The sequence below is a fragment of the Lutra lutra genome, chromosome 8 (assembly GCF_902655055.1).
Source record: "Lutra lutra chromosome 8, mLutLut1.2, whole genome shotgun sequence".
In the NCBI taxonomy this organism is placed as follows: domain Eukaryota; kingdom Metazoa; phylum Chordata; class Mammalia; order Carnivora; family Mustelidae; genus Lutra; species Lutra lutra.
In genome coordinates, this window is record NC_062285.1 from 55,982,413 (window position 1) to 56,001,867 (window position 19,455).

At 44.0% G+C, this 19,455-nt stretch overlaps 1 protein-coding gene across 1 annotated transcript; it reads left to right on the top strand.

Moving 5' to 3' along the window:
- The first annotated feature begins 6,558 nt into the window (after window positions 1-6,558).
- LOC125106902 (keratin, type II cytoskeletal 2 oral-like) lies at window positions 6,559-19,244 on the top strand. The gene is made up of 10 exons (XM_047741488.1): window positions 6,559-6,573; window positions 7,008-7,278; window positions 7,435-7,610; window positions 7,729-7,949; window positions 9,089-9,149; window positions 9,921-10,016; window positions 10,519-10,671; window positions 11,027-11,152; window positions 11,643-11,863; window positions 19,166-19,244. The coding sequence occupies exons 1-10, from the start codon at window positions 6,559-6,561 to the stop codon at window positions 19,242-19,244; spliced, it is 1,419 nt and encodes a 472-aa protein (XP_047597444.1).
- Window positions 19,245-19,455: the final 211 nt, after the last annotated feature.

Below are 19,455 nucleotides of genomic sequence, written 5' to 3' on the forward strand. Positions count from 1 at the left end.
GGGATTGAGCACCCAGCCAAAATGGAAATCAGGACTCAGTTGTGCCCCACATTACATACTTGTGTGATTCCCACAGAAGTGTACAGCTTTTGTGATAGGAGGGGAAAAGAAGGCTGTAGCTTTGTCCTAGACATAGGACTTTGTTAGGCTGATGGTGGAAATGTTAGTAGCATAAGGAAAAGGAGAATGCTGGTGAGAGAGTCATTCAGATGGTTATTAGACTCTTTGCATGAGGGATGGGACAGCATTCATTTTGTTCACCATTCCCTACCACTTGCTCAGTGCCTGGCACATAATAGATGTTCAAAAAGTATTTGTTGCGAGAGTGGACATTCTTGTCGTGTTCCTGATCAAAGGGAAGGCTGTCAGCTGTTCCCCATTGAGGATGATATTCGTTGTGAGGTTTTCATAGATAGATTTTATGAAGCTGAGGAATGTTCCCTCTATCCCTATACTTTGAATCGTTTTAATCAGGAATGGATGCTGTATCTTGTCAAATGCTTTTTTCTGCATCAATTGAGAGGACCATGTGGTTCTTCTCTCTTCTCTTACTGATTTGTTCTATCACATTGATTGATTTGTGAATGTTGAACCACGGTTGCATCCCATGGATAAATCCCACCTGGTCATGGTGGATAATCTCTTTAATGTACTGTTGGATCCTATTAGCTAGGATCTTGTTGAGAATCTTGGCATCATATTCATCAGGGATATTGGTCTGAAATTCTCCTTTTTGGTGGGGTCTTTGCCTGGTGTGGGGATCAGGGTAATGCTGGTTTCATAAAAGAGTCTGGAAGTTTTCCTGCTGTTTCTATTTTTTGAAACAGCCTTAGGAGAATAGGTATTATTTCTTCTTTGAATGTTTGGTAGAATTCTCCAGGGAGTCCATCAGGTCCTGGGCTCTTGTTTTTTGGGAGGTTTTTGATCACTGCTTTAATCTCGTTACTAAATATTGATCTATTCAGGTTGTCAATTTCTTCCTGATTCAGTTTTGGAAGTTTATAGGTTTCCAGGAATGCATCCATTTCATCTAGGTTGCTTAACTTATTGGCATATAATGTTGATAATAATTTCTGATGATTGTTTCTATTTCCTTGGTGTTGGTCATGATTTCTCCCTTTTCATTCATAGTTTTATTAATTTGGGTTCTCCCTCTTTTCTTTTGGATTAGTTTGTCCCATGGTTTCTTGGTCTTTTTTTTTTTTTAGATTTTATTTATTTATTTGACAGACAGAAATCACAAGTAGGCAGAGAGGCAGGCAGAGAGAGGTGGGGGAGGCAGGCACCCCACTGAGCAGAGAGCCCAATTTGGGGCTCGATCCCAGGACCCTGAGATCATGACCTGAGCTGAAAGCAGAGGCTTTAACCCACTGAGCCACCCAGGTGCCCCTGGTTTATCGATCTAATTGATTCTTTCAGAAAACCAGCTTCTAGTTTTGTTGATGTGTTCTACTGTATCTCTAGTTTCTATCTCATTGATATCTGCTCTAATCTTGATTATTTCCCTTCTTGTGTGTGGGGTTGGCTTAATTTATTGTTGATTCTCCAGTTCTTTAAGGTGTAAAGAGACCTGGTGTATTCTGGATTTTTCAGTTTTTTTGAGGGAGGTTTGGATGGTTATGTATTCCCCTTAGGATCGCCTTTGCTGTATCCCATAGGTTTGGGACTGAAGTGTCTTCATTCTCATTGGTTTCTATGAATTGTTTAGTACTAGAAGTCCTAGCAACAACAATCAGACAACAAAAAGAAATAAAAGGTATTCAAATTGGCAAAGAAAAAGTCAATCTCTCTCTCTTTGCAGATGACATGACACTTTATATGGAAAACCCCAAAGACTCTGCCCCCAAACTACTAGAACTCATACAGCAATTCAGTAATGTGTCAGGATACAAAATCAGTGTACAGAAATCAGTTGCTTTCTTATACACTAACAATGAAAATATAGAAAGGGAAATTAGAGAATTGATTCCATTTATTATAGCATGAAGAACCATAAGATACCTGGGAATATACCTAACCAAAGAGGTAAAGGGATCTGTACTCAAGGAACTACAGAACACTCATGAAAGAAATTGTAGAAGACATAAAAAGATGGAAGAGCATTCCATGCTCATGGGTCAGAAGAATAAACATTGTTAAAATGTCTATACTGCCTAGAGCCTTCTATACTTTCAATGCCATCCCGATCAAAATTCCACCAGGATTTTTCAAAGAGCTGGAACAAACAATCCTAAAATTTGTATGGAACCAGAAGAGACCCCAAATTGCTAAGGAAATGTTGAAAAAGAAAAACAAAACGTGGGGCATCACGTTGTCTGACTTCAAGCTTTACTACAAAGCTGTGATCACCAAGATAGCATGGTACTGGCACAAAAACAGACACATAGACCAGTGGAACAGAGTAGAAAGCCCAGATATGGACCCGCAACTCTATGGTCAAATATCTTTGACAAAGCAGGAAAAAATATCCAGTGGAAAAAAGACAGTCTCTTCAATAAATGGTGCTGGGAAAATTGGACAGCTATGTGTAGAAGAATGAAACTTGACCATCCTCTTACACCATACACAAAGATAAACTCGAAATGGATAAAACACCTCAATGTGAGGCAGGTATCTTTCAAAATCCTAGAGAACATAGGCAGTAACCTCTTTGACATTGGCCACAGCAAGTTCTTTCAAGATATGTCTCCAAAGGCAAAGGAAACAAAAGTGAAAATGAACTTTTGGGACTTCATCAAGATAAAAGACTTCTGCACAGCAAAGGAAACAGTCAATAAAACAAAGAGGCAACCCACGGAATGTGAGAAGATAATTGCAAATGACACTACAGACAAAAGGCTGATATCCAAGATCTATAAAGAACTCCTCAAATGCAACACACACAAAACAGATAATCACGTCAAAAAATGGGCAGAAGACATGAACAGACACTTCTCCAAAGAAGACATATGAATGGCTAACAGACACATGAAACAGTATTCATCATCATTAGCAATCAGGGAGATTCAAATCAAAACCACATTGAGATACCACCTTACACTAGTTAGAATGGCCAGAATTAACAAGACAGTAAACAAAAAGTGTTGGAGAGGACGTGGAGAAAGGGGAACACTCCTACACTGTTGGTTGGAATGCAAGTTGGAAAACAGTGTGGAGGTTCCTTAAGAAATTAAAAATAGAGCTACCCTATGACCCTGCAATTGCACTACTGGGTATTTACCCCAAAGATACAGATGTAGTAAAAAGAAGGGCCATCTGTATCCCAGTGTTCATAGCAGCAATGACCACCGTCGTCAAACTGTGGAAAGAACCAAGATGCCCTTCAATGGACGAATGGATAAAGAAGATATGGTCCATACATACAATGGAGTATTATGCCTCCATCAGAAAGGATGAATACCCAACTTTTGTATCAACATGGATGGGACTGGAAGAGATTATGCTGAGTGAAATAAGTCAAGTAGAGAGGTTCAATTATCATATGGTTTCCTTACTCATGGAGCATAAGGAATAACATGGAGGGCATTAGGAAATGGGGAGGAGAAGTGATTTGGGGGAAATCGGAGGCGGAGACAAACCATGAGAGACTGTGGACTCTGAAAAACTAACTGAGGGTTTTGGAGGGGAGCGGAATGGGGGGTTGGGTGAGCCTGGTGGTGGATATTATGGAGGGCATGTATTGCATGGAGCACTGGGTGTGGTGCATAAACAATGAATTTTGGAACGCTGAAAAAAAATTAAAAAAGTATTTGTTGAATGAATACTACTTAGATTGGGAAGAACAGGAAAAGAGGCCAGGAGAGGGCTAACAGACTGGGAGAAAATGAAGGGATGAAGACAATGGGAGTATTTATAAGAATAAAGAGCAGGTGTGGTGGGAGGCAGGTGAAAATAAGCTGAAGGATGAAAGGTTGTGGCCAGAGAGTGGGGATTTGATATTTAAGCTTCCAAGAGGGAACAGTTCTTTGTGATGATCAAGGGCATGGCCCTGAGTATGTGGCTGAGGTGGAGGAGGAAGATGAGTATAACTAAGAAGATCAAGGAATCCCCAGGCCAGGATGTGGGGTGGGTCATGTTCTCAGAGGTGGACCTCTCCAAGGATGATGGTGAGGGAAAGTGTGGGAGCATCATGGGATCCCAGAACCCCAAGTGTGGAAGAAAACTCAGAGGTCGTTTGGCCCAACTTCCCACCAAACAGTAGCAAGAAATTGGTTTGGAAGGAGTGGTAAGGCCTTAATAATAAAGTGAGGCATGAAGGAGGAAGGAAGGAACAAGGGGCAGAGGTGGAAGGGTGTTACAGGTCAAGAGAAGGTCATTCTTCTAGAACAGGAAGCCTAGTCATTTTCTGAGTAGGAGAGTGACATGTTGAAAGTGGTATTTGCATAAGATCATGTTGGCAGCGATGGAGGAGTGGATGGGAGAGCAAGGAGAGACTAGAGGCTCTGGATGGGTCTTTGGGGGGAGAAGTGAACCACGTCCAATTCCATGACCCACCACAGTTTGCCAGGTTGCCATGACTAGCATAATTTCTTCCCACGCAATGGGTCAGGCTGGCACATGCCCCTGCATCTCTGTATATAACATGCTCCCCTTTGTTGCTTTCAGTAGCTTCTGATGATCTTGCTTCGAATAAAGCTATAATGTTTGCTGCACAGACTGGTTCTTGCAAGTCTTTTTCATCCTAACATGGGATACTGTCTGTCTACTTCAAATTGGCTTCCTCGGGGAAGCCTTCCATGGCTAATGTCCCACCACAGTTCCCAATTCCATCCCCTCTTGTAACTGCAGTATACATGTGGCTCCATCTGTTCATGTCTTGTGTTCTGAGTAAGAGTGTCAGACTGCCTCTTAGAACTCCTTATTTTATGATATAATAGATGCTTAATAAATGCTGGATAGACCCGTTTTTGTTTAAACTTTAGCTCTCATGCTGTCTTATATGCCTTGCAGTGAATATGCTTCCCACACATCTTTGAGAACTGACTTGCCATCCCATGAGCTATTCCCATGGTGCTGTCTGTAGAGGCAAGGCATGGTGTTAGGTCCATGCAGATGCCAAGGTTGAACAAATGTGTGTTCCAAGCCCAGTGTAAGCTCCTACCAGAGGCAGGAGGAACTCTGTAAACTGTAGTACACTTGGGCTTGTCTGCCTCCCTCCATCTGCCCCCTCCCTTTCTTTATCCCCTCCCCTCCTTCCCTCCCTCCTTCTTTTTCTTTCTTCCCTCCTTCTACCACATGTAACTAGAAGGTACTCAAGTCCCTCACACAGGGTCAGATGGCAGTGGACTTGTGTCTGACACCCAATCATGACTTCCTTTCCTTCTAGAGGAGATGCTACAGCAGCCAGGAGTGCTCCAGCACTTCTAACTGCTCTGTAGGGAAGGCCTTCCCCATCCCCTCACTGTATTGTGTCCTTTTCCTTGGCCCGTGTTCACCAGAAACCACCAGATTCTAATCTCTCCTTTTAGCTAGGATGGCTATTGCTATTACCGCAAGTGTGGAGTTCTTAATGGAATCATCCGTCTTTTGTTTATTTTGAGGACAATGGAGCCTCTCTCCCCGGCCCCCCAAGGGGGTCAGACTTTCACCACAAGCATCCAAGGTAGGATGTGTGGGGGTTTAAGAGGGGTAATAGAGTGTAGGAGTTCAAGGGAGGTTTAAGGCCTTCTGATCAGTTGGGTCCTTTCACCCACTTGTGGGCTATCTGGTTGCATTTCCTATACACTTAAAATGGGCCTGATACACAGGTGGCACTTTTAGCAGAGAGGGAAGCCATCCACACAAATGGCAGCTAATTTAATAGTTTGTGTCTTAAAACCCTTTCCTGAGCTCACAGTTACAGGGCTTTGTCCTGAGCTTGGGGTAAGAGATGGATTGGATGGGTGAGTGTCTTAAGGGACAAGGTTTTCTTGTCCAGTGTGATGATGGAGGTGGGACACATATAGGGACCCACATAGAGGGGCAGTACCAGAAGTAGGAAAAGCTGGGCAGCCATTCATTCTACAAAACCTGTGAGCCCACGACGGACTAGGCACTGTGCTGGGCGATGGGGGTACTGTTGGACCAGACAGATAAGACCCAGCTCTCATGGTGCCTATTGTCAAAGGGACAGGGCTACAGCCTTCATGCAGGGAAGAGGAAGGAAGGGAATGCAGACAGTAGGAACCACAAGAGCTTGAAAGGGGGAGGCTTCCTGGAAGGGGGATCGAGGAGGCATATTTGAAAGAGGAAGAGACCTGGTGTGGGAGTGAAATAGGGGATGTGGGTCCACCTGGGCAGCAAGTTGAACAGGAGCAATAACACCATGCAGGGAGCCAGGGTAGACAGAAGGGGACATTAGAATTCTCTTGGTCACCCCAATGGTGAACAGTGCTAAGGCTCAGATGAATGTCTCTAGTATCTAGTCCACTCACTTAGGCCTCTGGGTCAGTCTGGAGCATTCTTGCCTGACACCTGCCCCTCTGTGACTGGGATACCAGAGGAGCTGCTTGTGTCACAGGGCCAGGGACAAATCAACAGAGGCTTTCTGGTGAGTTCCATGGATACACACTGTGAGATATGGAGGTGCTACAGGTAGGAGGGAGCTCACTCTCCACTCTGTCTCTCCTAAACACAGGAATCTGCGTGCGCCTCATTCATTCTGGGAGGCAGACAGCTTAGTGACACGAGAGGATGCCCAGGGTTTTGGGGGAATGAAAAAGCCACAGAGTCACCTAATTGAACCTGCTGCCTCCTGAGAAGCTGATGCCTGGGGCCCTGGGACTGGGCCATGCCTGGCAGGAACCAACCTCATTCATCAAGGGAGGGCCCTGGTTTGGTAGTACACAAATTCTGCACAAGGCTAACTACAGGAAAGACTTGAAATGGAGACTCTGGGATTACAGCAAAGGAAATTGGTGTGGGGATTAGTTGTAGCCAGTGAATGAAACTCTGGAAATGAACCAGTTCACTGGAGCCTATAAAAAGGGCCACCTGTTTCCCTGCATCAGAAGGTGCCCTTTCCTCAGAGGCTTCTGACCCAAGACATCTTCCTGTGCCCAGAGAAAATGATGAGCCAGCAGTCCAGCAGGCTGTCCCAGGCCACCAAGGGCTCTAGGGGCTGCTCTGCTGTTGTGGTGTCTGGCCAGAGCTGTATCAGCCCCACTAAGTCCCAGTCAGCCTCATGCTCGGGAGGAGGCAGGACCTCCACATCCTGTGTCGTGGTAGGGGGTCCCTTTGGCAGCCAGAGCCTGTACAGTCTTCAGGGGAGCAAGAAGGTCTTGCTCAGTGTGGCCAGAGGTGCTGTCCAGACTGGGAGCTCAGCATGGGGTTGCTCGGGTGCCTTTGGAGGGAGTCTATGTGGGGCTGGAGGAAGGGGCATGAGAGGTAGCTCTGGATGAGGCTCCATTAGCAATGGAGGAAGACCTGGTGGTTTGGGAAGGATTCCTGGAGGAGCTTTGGGCCTTGGGGGCTCAGGGGGCTTTCCCCTCAGTATCCAGGAGGTGACTATCAACCAGAGCCTCCTTCAGCCCCAGAACATGGGGATTGACCCTCAGATCAGGGAGATGAAGACCCAAGAGAAGGAGCAGATCAAGACTCTTAATGACAAGTTTGTCTCTTTCATCGACAAGGTGAGGGATCATGGTAGGGAGGGGGGCCTGGAAATATGAGGCATAGGTTGGGGCCGTGGGTCTGCCCATGAACCAGAGGCTGGGTAGGCCATGACCTCTGCTCCCTGGTTGACCACAGGTACGGTTCCTGGAGCAGGAGAACAAGGTGCTGGGGACCAAGTGGTGCCTCCTGCAGGAACAATTGACAATCTCCAGGGCCAGCGCCAATGACCTGCAACCTTTCTTTGAGTCTTATACCAGCTGCCTCCAGGCCTACCTGGATAGGCTGCCGAGTGAGCAGGGTCAGCTAGATGGGGAACTGAGCACAATGCAAACACTTGTGGAGGAGTATAAGAGGAAGTGAGTGATGGAGGTGCTGGGGAAGCAGCCACTGGGTCTAAGTGATTGTGGTACAGGTCAGGAGGTATGGAGGCTTTTTGGCTGGGAAGTTGTTTGTGCATGTCCTCAAGGAATCTGTAGGCCGCAGGATGGGGTGTCAGGATGTGGGTCTGATGAAGGAGGATCTGCTTTCTTTTGATATTTGTGTTGGCGCCAAGGAGAATGATATGTATATCAGAGTGTGGGCTTCAAGGGGGCCCCCTTTAGACAGAGATCGATATCAGGCACTTTGGCATTAACAACAGTGGGTCTTTTTTTTTTTTTTTTTTTTTTGACAAATCGAGATCACAAGCAGGCCGAGAGGCAGGCAGAGAGACAGGTGGGTGGAAGCAGGCTCACCGCTGAGCAGAGAGCCTGATGTGGGGCTTGATCCCAGGAACCTGGGCTCATGACCTGAGCCGAAGGCAGAGGCTTTAACCCACTGAGCCATCCAGGTGCCCCGACAACAGTGGGTCTTATACTGTGCTGCTTACCGGAATCACTTTGGAAGCTTTATAAATTCTGTATGCCCAGGTTGCACACATGACTCATTGAATCAGAATTTCTAGGCATGGGATCCAGGCACTGGGTAGCTTTTATAGAGCCTCAGGTGATTCCAACATACTGCCAAGAGTGAAGACTAGTTAGAGAATGCGTTTGTGCTGGGTGATGAGGGAGATTCAAGGGGATGTGGGACACAGATGGAGAAGGGAACAGCTGGGAGCTTCAGGTGTAGGTGGGAGGTGGCCTTGGGAGCGACCACAGGTTTTTTGTTCATGAGGACTAACCTGAGTCCTTGCAGTAGAGAATTCAGAGACCTGCATGAATGTGTTGCCCAAGGACACCAGGGTTTATGTGCCAATTCCATCACTTGGTTTATCTTCTATTTCCAATATTCTGGAGTGTCAGAAATGGGGTGCCAGTGTGCTCTTAAAGGCCCTACCATTTTAATAAAGCATGCCACTCAACTGGCTTTAGTTTGGTCTTATCCAGGGAATAGTCACCTACATCTCTGTCCTAGGTTACAGACCACCCTCTGGAATAAAGACCTTTCTCTGGGCACATGGGCACATACACTTGGCTCAGTCACCCTCGAACATGACCTCTCTCCTTCCTTGTAGGTACAATGATGAGCTTAATAAGCGCTCAGAGGCTGAGAATGACTTCATGATTCTGAAGAAGGTGAGCAGGCCTGTGGGGAAGAACAAGCTGTCACAGGGTCCTCCCATGGCACAAGGGAAGTGGGGGGGATGGTGGCATCTTCCAGGGATGTGAGACTGGCTAGCACTTTGTCCAGAGCAGAATTCCAAATGTTGTCCTGTTGTTGATGGCCAGAACAACGCCAGCCTTGCATCTGAGCCTATGCCCTGAGGGCTTTCTGTTTTTGTGTGTGGGGGTGGGTTTTTTTGTTGTTTTTGTTTTCTGTAGCTAGGATATCTCTCAAGTGTGTTTGGCTCAACAGTTGCAAAACTGCTTTGAGCCAGTCCTTACACATTATAGTTTATTGCAACTCTTAATAACTACTACCCTAACTATCCAAGCTACAAAAATGGATAGTGGTGATTTTTTCTAACACTGAGCTCAATTATCAAAACTCTCTACTACAAGTGTAAGGTCTGGTTTAAATGATTTTTGGTCCCTCAACTATGTAAACATGATACCAATGTTTTTAAATTCAATGGTAACTAATGAGAATAATACTGAAGCTAAGAAGACTAATTCTCCGTTTTTTTTTTTTACTTTCTTTTTTATTTTTAAGATTTTATTTATTTATTTGACAGAGAGATCACAAGCAGGCAGAGAGGCAGGCAGAGAGAGCAGGGGAAGCAGGCTCCCTGCTGAGCAGAGAGACTGATGCAGGACTCGATCCCAGGACCCTGAGATCATAAACTGAGCCGAAGGCTGAGGTTTAAACCACTGAGCCACCCAGGTGCCCCTGTTTTTTACTTTCAGGATGTGGATACTTCCTACATGACCAAAGTGGACTTGGAAATAAAAATGGAGAGCCTGACCAGTGAAGTCAACTTTCTGAGAGCCCTCTTTGAAGCTGTAAGGACCTTCATACTGTCCTGTAGGGTGGAAGCCATGACACAGGGTCTCAAATCTTGCTTGATTCTGGGGATTCAACTTCCTTTGTGAAATCTATTTGGCAGCGGCATTTGCAGTCTTTCCCATCTCTATCCCTATTTCTTCTTCATCTCTTCAATTTTACACCTCCTTAATCATATTGCTTATGTTCTCCCTCTTCTCCTTCCCATGGCTCCAGGCTTTCAGAATCTGCAGTCCATGCCTTTAGAATCCACATGTACATAGGCTCTCAAGGGAAATATGTAAAAGAGAGTTAAGGGCAATCCCATACTGCCTGCTGGGAATTTTCTTACTGCCTGGTTTCTGGATCACTGTCTTGTCCTCTTCCTTTCCCTCCAGTAAGATTTAATTTTCTTGACCCCACAACATTCCAGAGCCAATGCTTGGAAGGTTTAGGGCATCCTAGAGAGATGATGACACTGCCCAATGGTGTGTTCCTATGTGCATGTAGGAGTTCAACCAGGTCCTGTCAGAATCCAGTGATATGTCCATCATCCTGTCCATGGACAACAACCGGCATCTGGACCTGGAGAGCATCATCACCGAGGTCAAGGGCCAGTATGAAGAGATCACCCAGAGGATCAAGGCTGAGGCCAAGGGGCTATACGAGGTCAAGGTAAATAGGAGTCCCTGCAACAGTTAGTCTAGACTAACAAGATTTATCCAGGGCTCCTGCTCCTTCACCTCCAGCCCTTCCTGGCAACATCCCAGATAATGCAGTTTGTTCAGTGGAAACCCACCAAAATATCTTTTACAAATACCTATGACTTGCAATGTTTTCCTTTCTACTGCCTGATTTCTTTAAGGGCAACTTTGATTTTTAGTTAAGTGATCCTTTCCATTCTAAATGCCCGGTGGACTTCTGTGTAATATTAGGACTTTCTGGATTGACTGCACTTCTATTCTCTTTTTCATACACATGTATTTGAGGGCTAGGGATAATTTCTCCCTATCTGCTCCTTACCTTCCAGCTTGGGGAGCTGCAGACTATAGCCAACATGTACGGTTATGACTTGAGGAGCACCAAGAATGAGATTGCAGAGCTCAACAGGATGGTCCAGAGGCTGCAGACCAAGATCGAGAGCATCAAGATGCAGGTGGGTGTGACTCCCCAAAGCCTGGGATTGTAACTGTGATAACAATGGTGCTCTGAGATGCCAGTGGGACACCTGAACCTAGTAGGGTGGAAAGTCTTTTGGGTCCTTATTGGAAGCTACAATGGAGCTTCCCAGGTAATACCATATAGAGTGATGGCTTCATGTATGTTACCTTTATTCTTACCCATCATCTTCAAGATAGAATGATCTTCCCTCATTTCATTTGTTGTGGCCCCAAGGCTCCATGAAATATGTGGGACTGAGTTTCTGGGGTTTTATACCATAGATTATACCCCTTTAAGAGATTGGGAAGCAGGTGATCAATATCTCTGGGATCTCTGGGTAAGGATTCAAATGACCATTGGAATTTCCTAGCATCATGTAGCTACATGAATGTGAGTGATATGGGCAGAAGGAGTTAGCATGGTCACCTGCCATGTGCCCAGGTGATTTTAGAGATTTAACCCTTCTCTTCTCTCTCCTCCTTCAGAATACTAACCTGCAGGAGACAATTGCTGACACTGAACAACAGGGTGAATGGACACTCAAAGATGCCCAGGCCAAGTTGGCAGAGCTCAAGAAGGCCCTGCAGCAGGCCCAGGAAAAGTTGGCCTATCTCTTGCTTGACTACCAGGAACTGATGAACATCAAGTTGGCATTGGATGTGGAGATCGCCACCTACCAGAAGATGCTGGATGGTGAGGAGTGCAGGTGGGTAGGGACTCTGGCTAAGGCAAGGAGGACAATTCGAGAATCAAGTTTCAAATGATTTTATGGTCCTTGGTTAGACACAGTGGCAGAGGACAAAATAGGGTCTCCACAAATGCTTGAATAACTGAATTATACTGTCTAGCACTCACCTCTTTGGGCTCAGGAACACCAACTTTGTTAGAGCTGAATACTTAAAGCTTCCTAACAGGCAAGTAGTACACCCCAAAGGCCAATGCCAGCCAATCCTGATATGGTGGACAATACAGATAGGTAGTAGGTTGTCCTAGCAGCCTGATGCTCTTATTCTCCAAACTGGTTTCCACTTCCCTCCACACCAGTCACTCTTCTTTGCCTCTCTATCTCTGGCACAGATAAGAGCTGTGTCACTTTTGGTAGGCCAGACACTGTGCTAGACATTCTTTGTGGCTTAGTTCACTCTTCTCAACAAACTGAAAAAGAAGTATATTATTCCAGTTTTGCCCAGTGTGCATCCGTGAGTATCTTATGCATTCCATTTCTAGTGTTTGACATGATTTCTCATGACTTTGCTTCAGCTCTTCAGAAAAATTGCTTTTTCTATAGCCTGATTGCCAGAGTAAAAGAAAGGGAGGGGCAAAGGGAGATCCATATTTGGGTAGGACTTATCGAATGTCCTGTGCAGAGTATGTCCTGGATTTGCCTTCTGATAAAGAACTTCCACCCATGGAGATATATATATATATATGATTTTCCTCTTTTTGGATTTTCTCTGCCATTCATTCCTTAGATAGGAATGCATGCAATGGACATTTAGACAGGTGGCATTGAACAACCCATTCTCATTGCAGTTGTGGTCAACCACACATCTGGCAACAAGAGCATTAGTGCTGGGGGCAGCAGTCGCAGCGGCAGCAATGGCATCTGGGGCAACAGAAGTGACCAGGGCATCCAAGGGGACTGTGCATTCACCAGTGTGAGGAAGGGTATCCAGTCCAGAAGCACAAGCACCTCCATGGATCAGAGTTCCAGACTGGGCAGCTCCTCCTCCTCCTCAGCTAGGATTATGCAGACCACTGCCAGGAGTGACGAGCGTTCCTGCATCAAATACTGAGACTGGGCCCTGATACATGACTGTACAAATTTCCCCTACCTTTAGACACACTCTCTACAATTGCTCCTCTCTCCCCAGGGCTGGTGATACTATATTCTCATATGCTTGGAGGCTCAAAGCCAAGAAGGGGCCCAGGTAGACATCTTCAGTTTAGGAGTTTGTCCCTGAGCCCGTCACCCATCCCATTACCACCTATTGTCCACTTGTATATAAACTCTGCTTTGCATCCTCTCTGCTCTCTGTTAATTTTTCTTCATTAAACTGCAATAGATGATGATGGATTTAACTCTATGAGTTTTTCAAAATAATAGGGACCCATGATATTTGCTGAATCAGAGGGCAATACACTAAAAATATGGCCTGCAGGAAGTTATGTTAGCGCTGTGCATGGAGTGAGTGAGAGTTGAGAAGAGGATGAGGGTGCTGAGGGAGTCTTTGGGGGTAAGCCAACTAGGTCAGACTTCACAATTAGCCCAACTGCCATGAACTGCCATGCAGTTCACTTCACTTTTTCTGGATCTATCTCAGGGCAGGCCACACCCTGGGGTTGGAACACTTCTCATACTGGCAACAGTAATCCTTGCCAAGAATTCCAAATGGCTCAGTGGCAGCCAACGGACTAACTGCAGTGCCAAGTCTGGGTCACCTCAGGGGGCGGCTTTTCTTTATCACCTCCCTTGGTGTCTTTGGTGGGAGAACATGGTCAAAAGCTGTCCCTCTGTCCTCATTCCTTATGATTCAATGGTAGTTGCCCCCTTTCCCGGTAAGACTCTGCAGCATTCTGACTCCCTCTTCCTCCCCGCACCTGAGATCTCAAGGCTCTGGAAAATCAATAAATGAAACCAAGTTTTATTTAGTAATTTCCACCTGTTCAGACATTGTTCTGAGAATTTCACACATAAATAGTTTAATCCTCACAATGATCCTATGAGGTAGGCATGATTATCCTCACTTTATAGATTAGAAAAAGGAGCACAGAGACATAAAGATGATTCCATGCCAAAGGTTGCAGTTAGCAAGTGGTATAGCCAGGGTTTGAACCTGAGTGGTTGGGGCCTAGAGTCCTAGAGTCCATGCTTGTAACTTGCATTTATATAATGTCATATGCGTGATTTTGTTTTTTCTTTGTGTGTGTGTGTGTGTGTGTGTGTGTGATAGATTTGGGGGTAGAATGTCTTTGGTCTTCGAAGGCAGAGGCTTAGTTTATTCAGATTCCTGCTCTGTCCTTGGTTCTGAAATCTGGTCCAGATACCTGGGGACTCTTCTATTTCAAGAGGCTGACACTTGCCTCAGTCCCTCCAAACTTGACTTCTCAGTCCCACCTTTAGTTCTGACTATCTGCATGTGCTCACAGATTTCCTGCTTAAGATCAAGTAAACAATGAATATCGGAACACTGAAAATATTAAATTAAATTAAAAAAAGAAGAATACAAGCTCAAATAAAGCAAAGAGGGTAGAATAAAAAATAAAATAAAATAGAAGGGGAAAAAAAGATCAAGTAAACATTTGTTTCAAAGCTCAACTTTAAAAAAGACCCAGACCTGGTCCATTTTGTTTTGTTGCCTTTAAAACCAAGAACAACATAAAAGTCTCAAAGTGTTTATGGATAATAAAACTTACATAATTTAGCATGTTTACCTTTTTGTCTCAGCTGCTGGGGAATATTTTTCATTAGATTATTAGAATATTTGCTTCCTTTTTTAAAAACATGGATTATTTATATTATTATTTTTAGAGAGAGAGTGTGGGGGGGAGGTTGGGGGAAGAGATAGAGGGAGAGGGAGACAGAGAGAATCTCAAAGAGACTAAATGCTCAGTGCCAAGCGCAGCCCAGGGCTTGATCCCATGACCCTGAGATCATGACCTGAGCTGAAATTAAGAGTTAAACGCTTAACTGACTGAGCCACCCAGATGTCCCTGTATTATTATTATTTTTTTATTTAACTCTCTTATTATTGGGACAAGAGGAAAATAAAAATAAAAGAAATTGAGAAAATAGTCTTCTCTTGATTAGAACTAGGTTCATGATGAGCAATTTGGAAATGGGCACTCACGGAGGAAGAGAGTGATTTAAAATATTAGCTATTAGTATTGTAGTAATAAAAATAATACCTGCTTCTCAGAGATGTTTCCAAGAATACATGAAATAATATACATGAAAGTGTTTTATAAAATGAAAATATTCATATAGATTTTTTTCTTAAATTTTTATTTATTTTTTAAATTTCTTTTCAGGGTTCCAGAATTCATTGATTATGCACCACATCCAGTGCTCTATGCAATACATGCCCTCCATAATACTCACCACCAGGCTTACCCAACCTCCCACCCCTCTCCCCTCCAAAACCCTCAGTTTGTTTTTCAGAGTCCACAGTCTCTCATGGTTTGTCTCCCGCTCTGATTTCCCCCAAGTCCGTTCTCCTCTCCATCTCCCCATGTCCTCTGTGTTATTCCTTATGCTCCACAAATGAGCGAAACCATATGATAATTGACTCTCTCAGCTTGACTTATTTCACTCAGCATAATCTCCACCAGTCCCATCCAAGTTCATACAAAAGTTGGGTATTCATCCTTTCTGATGGAGGCATTATACTCCATAGCATATACCTTTTTTTTTTTTTTAGATTTTATTTATTTATTTGACAGAGACAGTGAGAAGGGAACACAAACAGGGGGAGTAGGAGAGGGAGAAGCGGGCCTCCCCGCCAAGCAGGAAGCCCAATGTAGGGCTCAACCCCAGGACTCTGGGATCGTGACCCAAGCCGAAGGCAGACGCCTAATGATGGAGCCACCCAGGTGCCCCCTCATATTCATATTCATTCATGTGTGCAAATTTTGATTAACAACTAGCTTATAAGCTCTTTAAAGAGAGGGACTATGTCATATATTGTTTGTATGTTATGTAATACTGGACAGGAAGTGTTTACTTGTTGACTGATGGACTGCTTAAATAATATAATGCATGCTAGAGCTCAGCACAGTTCTTAGAACAAGATAAGTACTCAATAAATCAGAGATATTACCATTATTACTTCAAGCGTTACCACTATTAATTAATTTATGAAGATTCAGACTCTCAAGGCTAGAAATAACTTCAGAGGCCCTGAAAAGGATTCCCCACTTAGACATTGAAGTCTTCTCTAAAACACCATTCCACAATCAGCACCCCATCTTTCTGTGGAAGGTAACACCTCTCTTTCACAGAGGATGCTCAGGTGAGTCCTACCTTATAAATTCCACTCATTGGTCCAAGTTTTTTCCCTCTGTGGCCATAGGGAACAACCCTAAGTCCTCTTATGCATGGCGGTCTACAAATAGTTGAGGATGGTTTTTCCCTTCATTGGATTCCTTCTCCAGATGGAATATTTCCATTTCCTACTCTGCTTTGGGATGCTCTCCCATAGACACCACATCCTCTGGATGCCTGAAACCCAACCCAGACTTCCAAGAGTGGCCTGACTAGCCCAGGAAAAGAGTGGGCATGGGGCTTCCTGTTGTGTATCCTTCAACGTTGTAGGTGAGTTTGGCATCTCCTTCCTGCTGCTGACTCATCCTGAGCTGATGCCATTTTATACAAGCCATTAGGAATTTGTGTTTCCCCATGCTGAACCGTACTGCTGCTTTGCTTGAATACACCTGTAGGATTTTATTTTACATTAATCTCTGTTAAATCTTCCTTGTTAGATCTGGCTCAAGCTCTAAACTGTCAAATTATTTCTGGATTGTGATCATGCCATCCAACTTCTTATTACTCTGACCATGTTCGGGCCAGTTGTTAATGTGAGTTATATGCACAACTGTCCTTGCTTGAGTGTACTGGAAAGAAAAACTACTATAAAGGAAAAATGACTTATTTATAACAGAAGAGGAAGGTGTTCTATTTAATCTTAAGTAGCTTTTTAAAAACCTCTTTATTATAGAAAATTTCAAATAAATATAAAAATAGAGAGACTAGTACAATGAATGCTTGCTTCTGTATCCATCACCCAGGTTGACAATTAACTCATTATCCTGTTTCATTTCTATTCTCCCCACTCCCTTTAACCCTCCAGATTATGCTGAAGCAAGTCCCAAATAGTATACTATTTAATTCATATATAATTTTTAAGTTCCTCTGAAGGATAAGGACTCTTTAAATAAGATAACCATATTATGGTTTCACTTATTTGTGGAGCATAACAAATAGCATGGAGGACAAGGGGAGATGGAGAGGAGAAGGGAGTTGAGGGAAATTGGAAGGGGAGGTGAACCATGAGAGACTATGGACTCTGAAAAACGATCTGAGAATTTTGAAGGGGTGGGGGGTGGGAGGTTGGGGGCACCAGGTGGTGGGTATTGTAGAGGGCGCGGATTGCATGGAGCACTGGGTGTGGTGCAAAAATAATGAATACTGTTATGCTGAAAAAATAAAAAATTAAAAAAAGATAACTATATTAACAATATCACCCTTAACAAGGTAAACATTAATTCTTTAATATGATTTAAAAAATCCAGTCCAGTGTGTCAGCTCTATTCAAGTAAAAATTAAAAAGAACTCTTGCTGAGGTTCACAGTTCCTGTAATGTCTTGTGAATGTTTTCATTAAAATCACTTGTTTGAATCTGGGCCTAAATCATCTTCATGCATTGCAATTGGTTCAGATCCCCCTTTTAACCCACTGAGCCACCCAGGCGCCCCTAGATCCCCCTTTTTATTCCTTGTAATTTATCTCTTGATGAAAGTTGGCCATTTGTTTTGTGGATTTAGTGTCCTACTTTAGTGGCCCCCCATCTCCACCCCTCTGCTGTGCTATTGTTCAATATGTTCCTTTTTCTGTTGTTTCTATTTTTAATGATCATAAATTGGGTGTACTATTCTGTAAATTTTAATACAGTTACTCATGTATAGATTTGTGAAGCCACGACCACAACAAGAGGGTAGAGAACAGTTTTATCATCCCCCCTCCAATTCCTTCATGTTACTTTTTTATAGTGACACACTCCCTCCACCTCTAACCAGGGGCAACTACTGATTTGTCCTCCATCACGATAGTTCAGTCTTTCTGAGAATCTCATACCATCAAATCACACAGTGGGTAACCTTTTGATATTGACTTCTTTCCCTCAGCATAACGCCTTTGAGATTTATCCAATTTGTTGTAGCAACAGTTTGCTTCTTTTTATTGCCACGAGTACTGTATGGAATTGATGTACTATGGTTTGTTTGTCTCCTCTCTTCTTGAAGGACACTTGAGTTGTCACCAATTTTTGTGATTATTAATGGAGATGCTATAAGCACTCATGTACATGTTTTCGTTTGAATGTAAGCTTTTATTTCTCTAGAGTAAATACCCAGCAGTGGGATTTTTGGTCATATGTTGTATCTTGAATTTTATAAAAAAATTGCTAAATTGTTTTTAAGAGGGGTTGTGCCATTTTGCATTGTGTGAGAATTGCCCTTAAATTGCATCCACCAGAGCAAGTTGTCAGTATTTTTAAACTTTAGCTGTTCTAAGACATATGTAATGGTGTGGCTCTTTGCTTTGAATAATTTATTGATGCTTTGCTTTTGAAAGGTGAGATCCTCTCCCTCCCTTTCTCCCCATGGAAATCTGGAGAGGGTGAGACAAACAGGCCTTTGTTATGCTAGATGCAAAATTAGAGGGATTTTGAATTTTCATGGGAGATCCAGGAAAGAAGGCCAGAACAGACCATGGAAAGAAGAGGAGGGTGAGGAGGTTTCAGCTCAGGTCATGATCTCAGTATCATGATCTCAGGGTCAGGAGATCAAGCCCCATGTTGAGCTCCCCACTCAGTGTGGAGTCTGCTTGGGATTCTCTCCCTTTCACTCCTCTTTTGCCCCTTCCCCTACTTGCTCTCCCATCCTCTCAAATAAATAAGTAAATAAGTAAATTAAGTAAGTAAGTAAATAAATAAATAAATAAATAAAATCTTTAAACAAAAAAGAGCTTCTAGCTGAGGGCTAAGCAGCAGAGTGGTGTCGGCGGGGGAGGTTCAGTCCATCATCTGAGAACCAAATTCTGCAATTCTGGGACTATATCTTTTTGTGGGGGGAGCATCTTTATCTGATATGCTTTCACAGCCTGTGCCATGGTAAGGAGCCAGGGAAGGGACATGAGAGGTAGCTCTGGAGGAGGCTCCTTTAGCAACAGAGGAAGTTTTGGAGAAGGTGGAGCATGGTCCCTGGTTCCCACAGAGCCCTCTGTCTGCAGACCAGATCTGCCTTGGAAGCAGCAGCAGCAGCAGAGATGGGCCTTAGGCATGGCGGCGGGGGTGCAGGGCCTAGACTGAGTGAGGGGCTCCAGAGAAAGAAGCCTGGATATTCGGTGATTGAACCATGGAAAGAGCACTGGATGGGAACCCTACGAATTGCTGGATGATCATTTGAGGTTTACCTGTCCTCACTGTGTAGCTTGAACAGGTTCCATCTCCTCTTTGATCCTCGTGGTCCTTATCTTTACAAAGATACCTTTGGAGGTCTCTAATCTTTGAGGTTTCTTAA

Bases quoted from the DNA above. Each gene is read 5' to 3' on its own strand.
- LOC125106902 (XM_047741488.1), top strand. The intron at 9,150-9,920 runs GTGAGCAGGCCT...TTTTACTTTCAG, and splicing joins ACTTCATGATTCTGAAGAAG to GATGTGGATACTTCCTACAT. The intron at 11,864-19,165 runs GTGGGTAGGGAC...CTCTGTCTGCAG, and splicing joins CTGGATGGTGAGGAGTGCAG to ACCAGATCTGCCTTGGAAGC.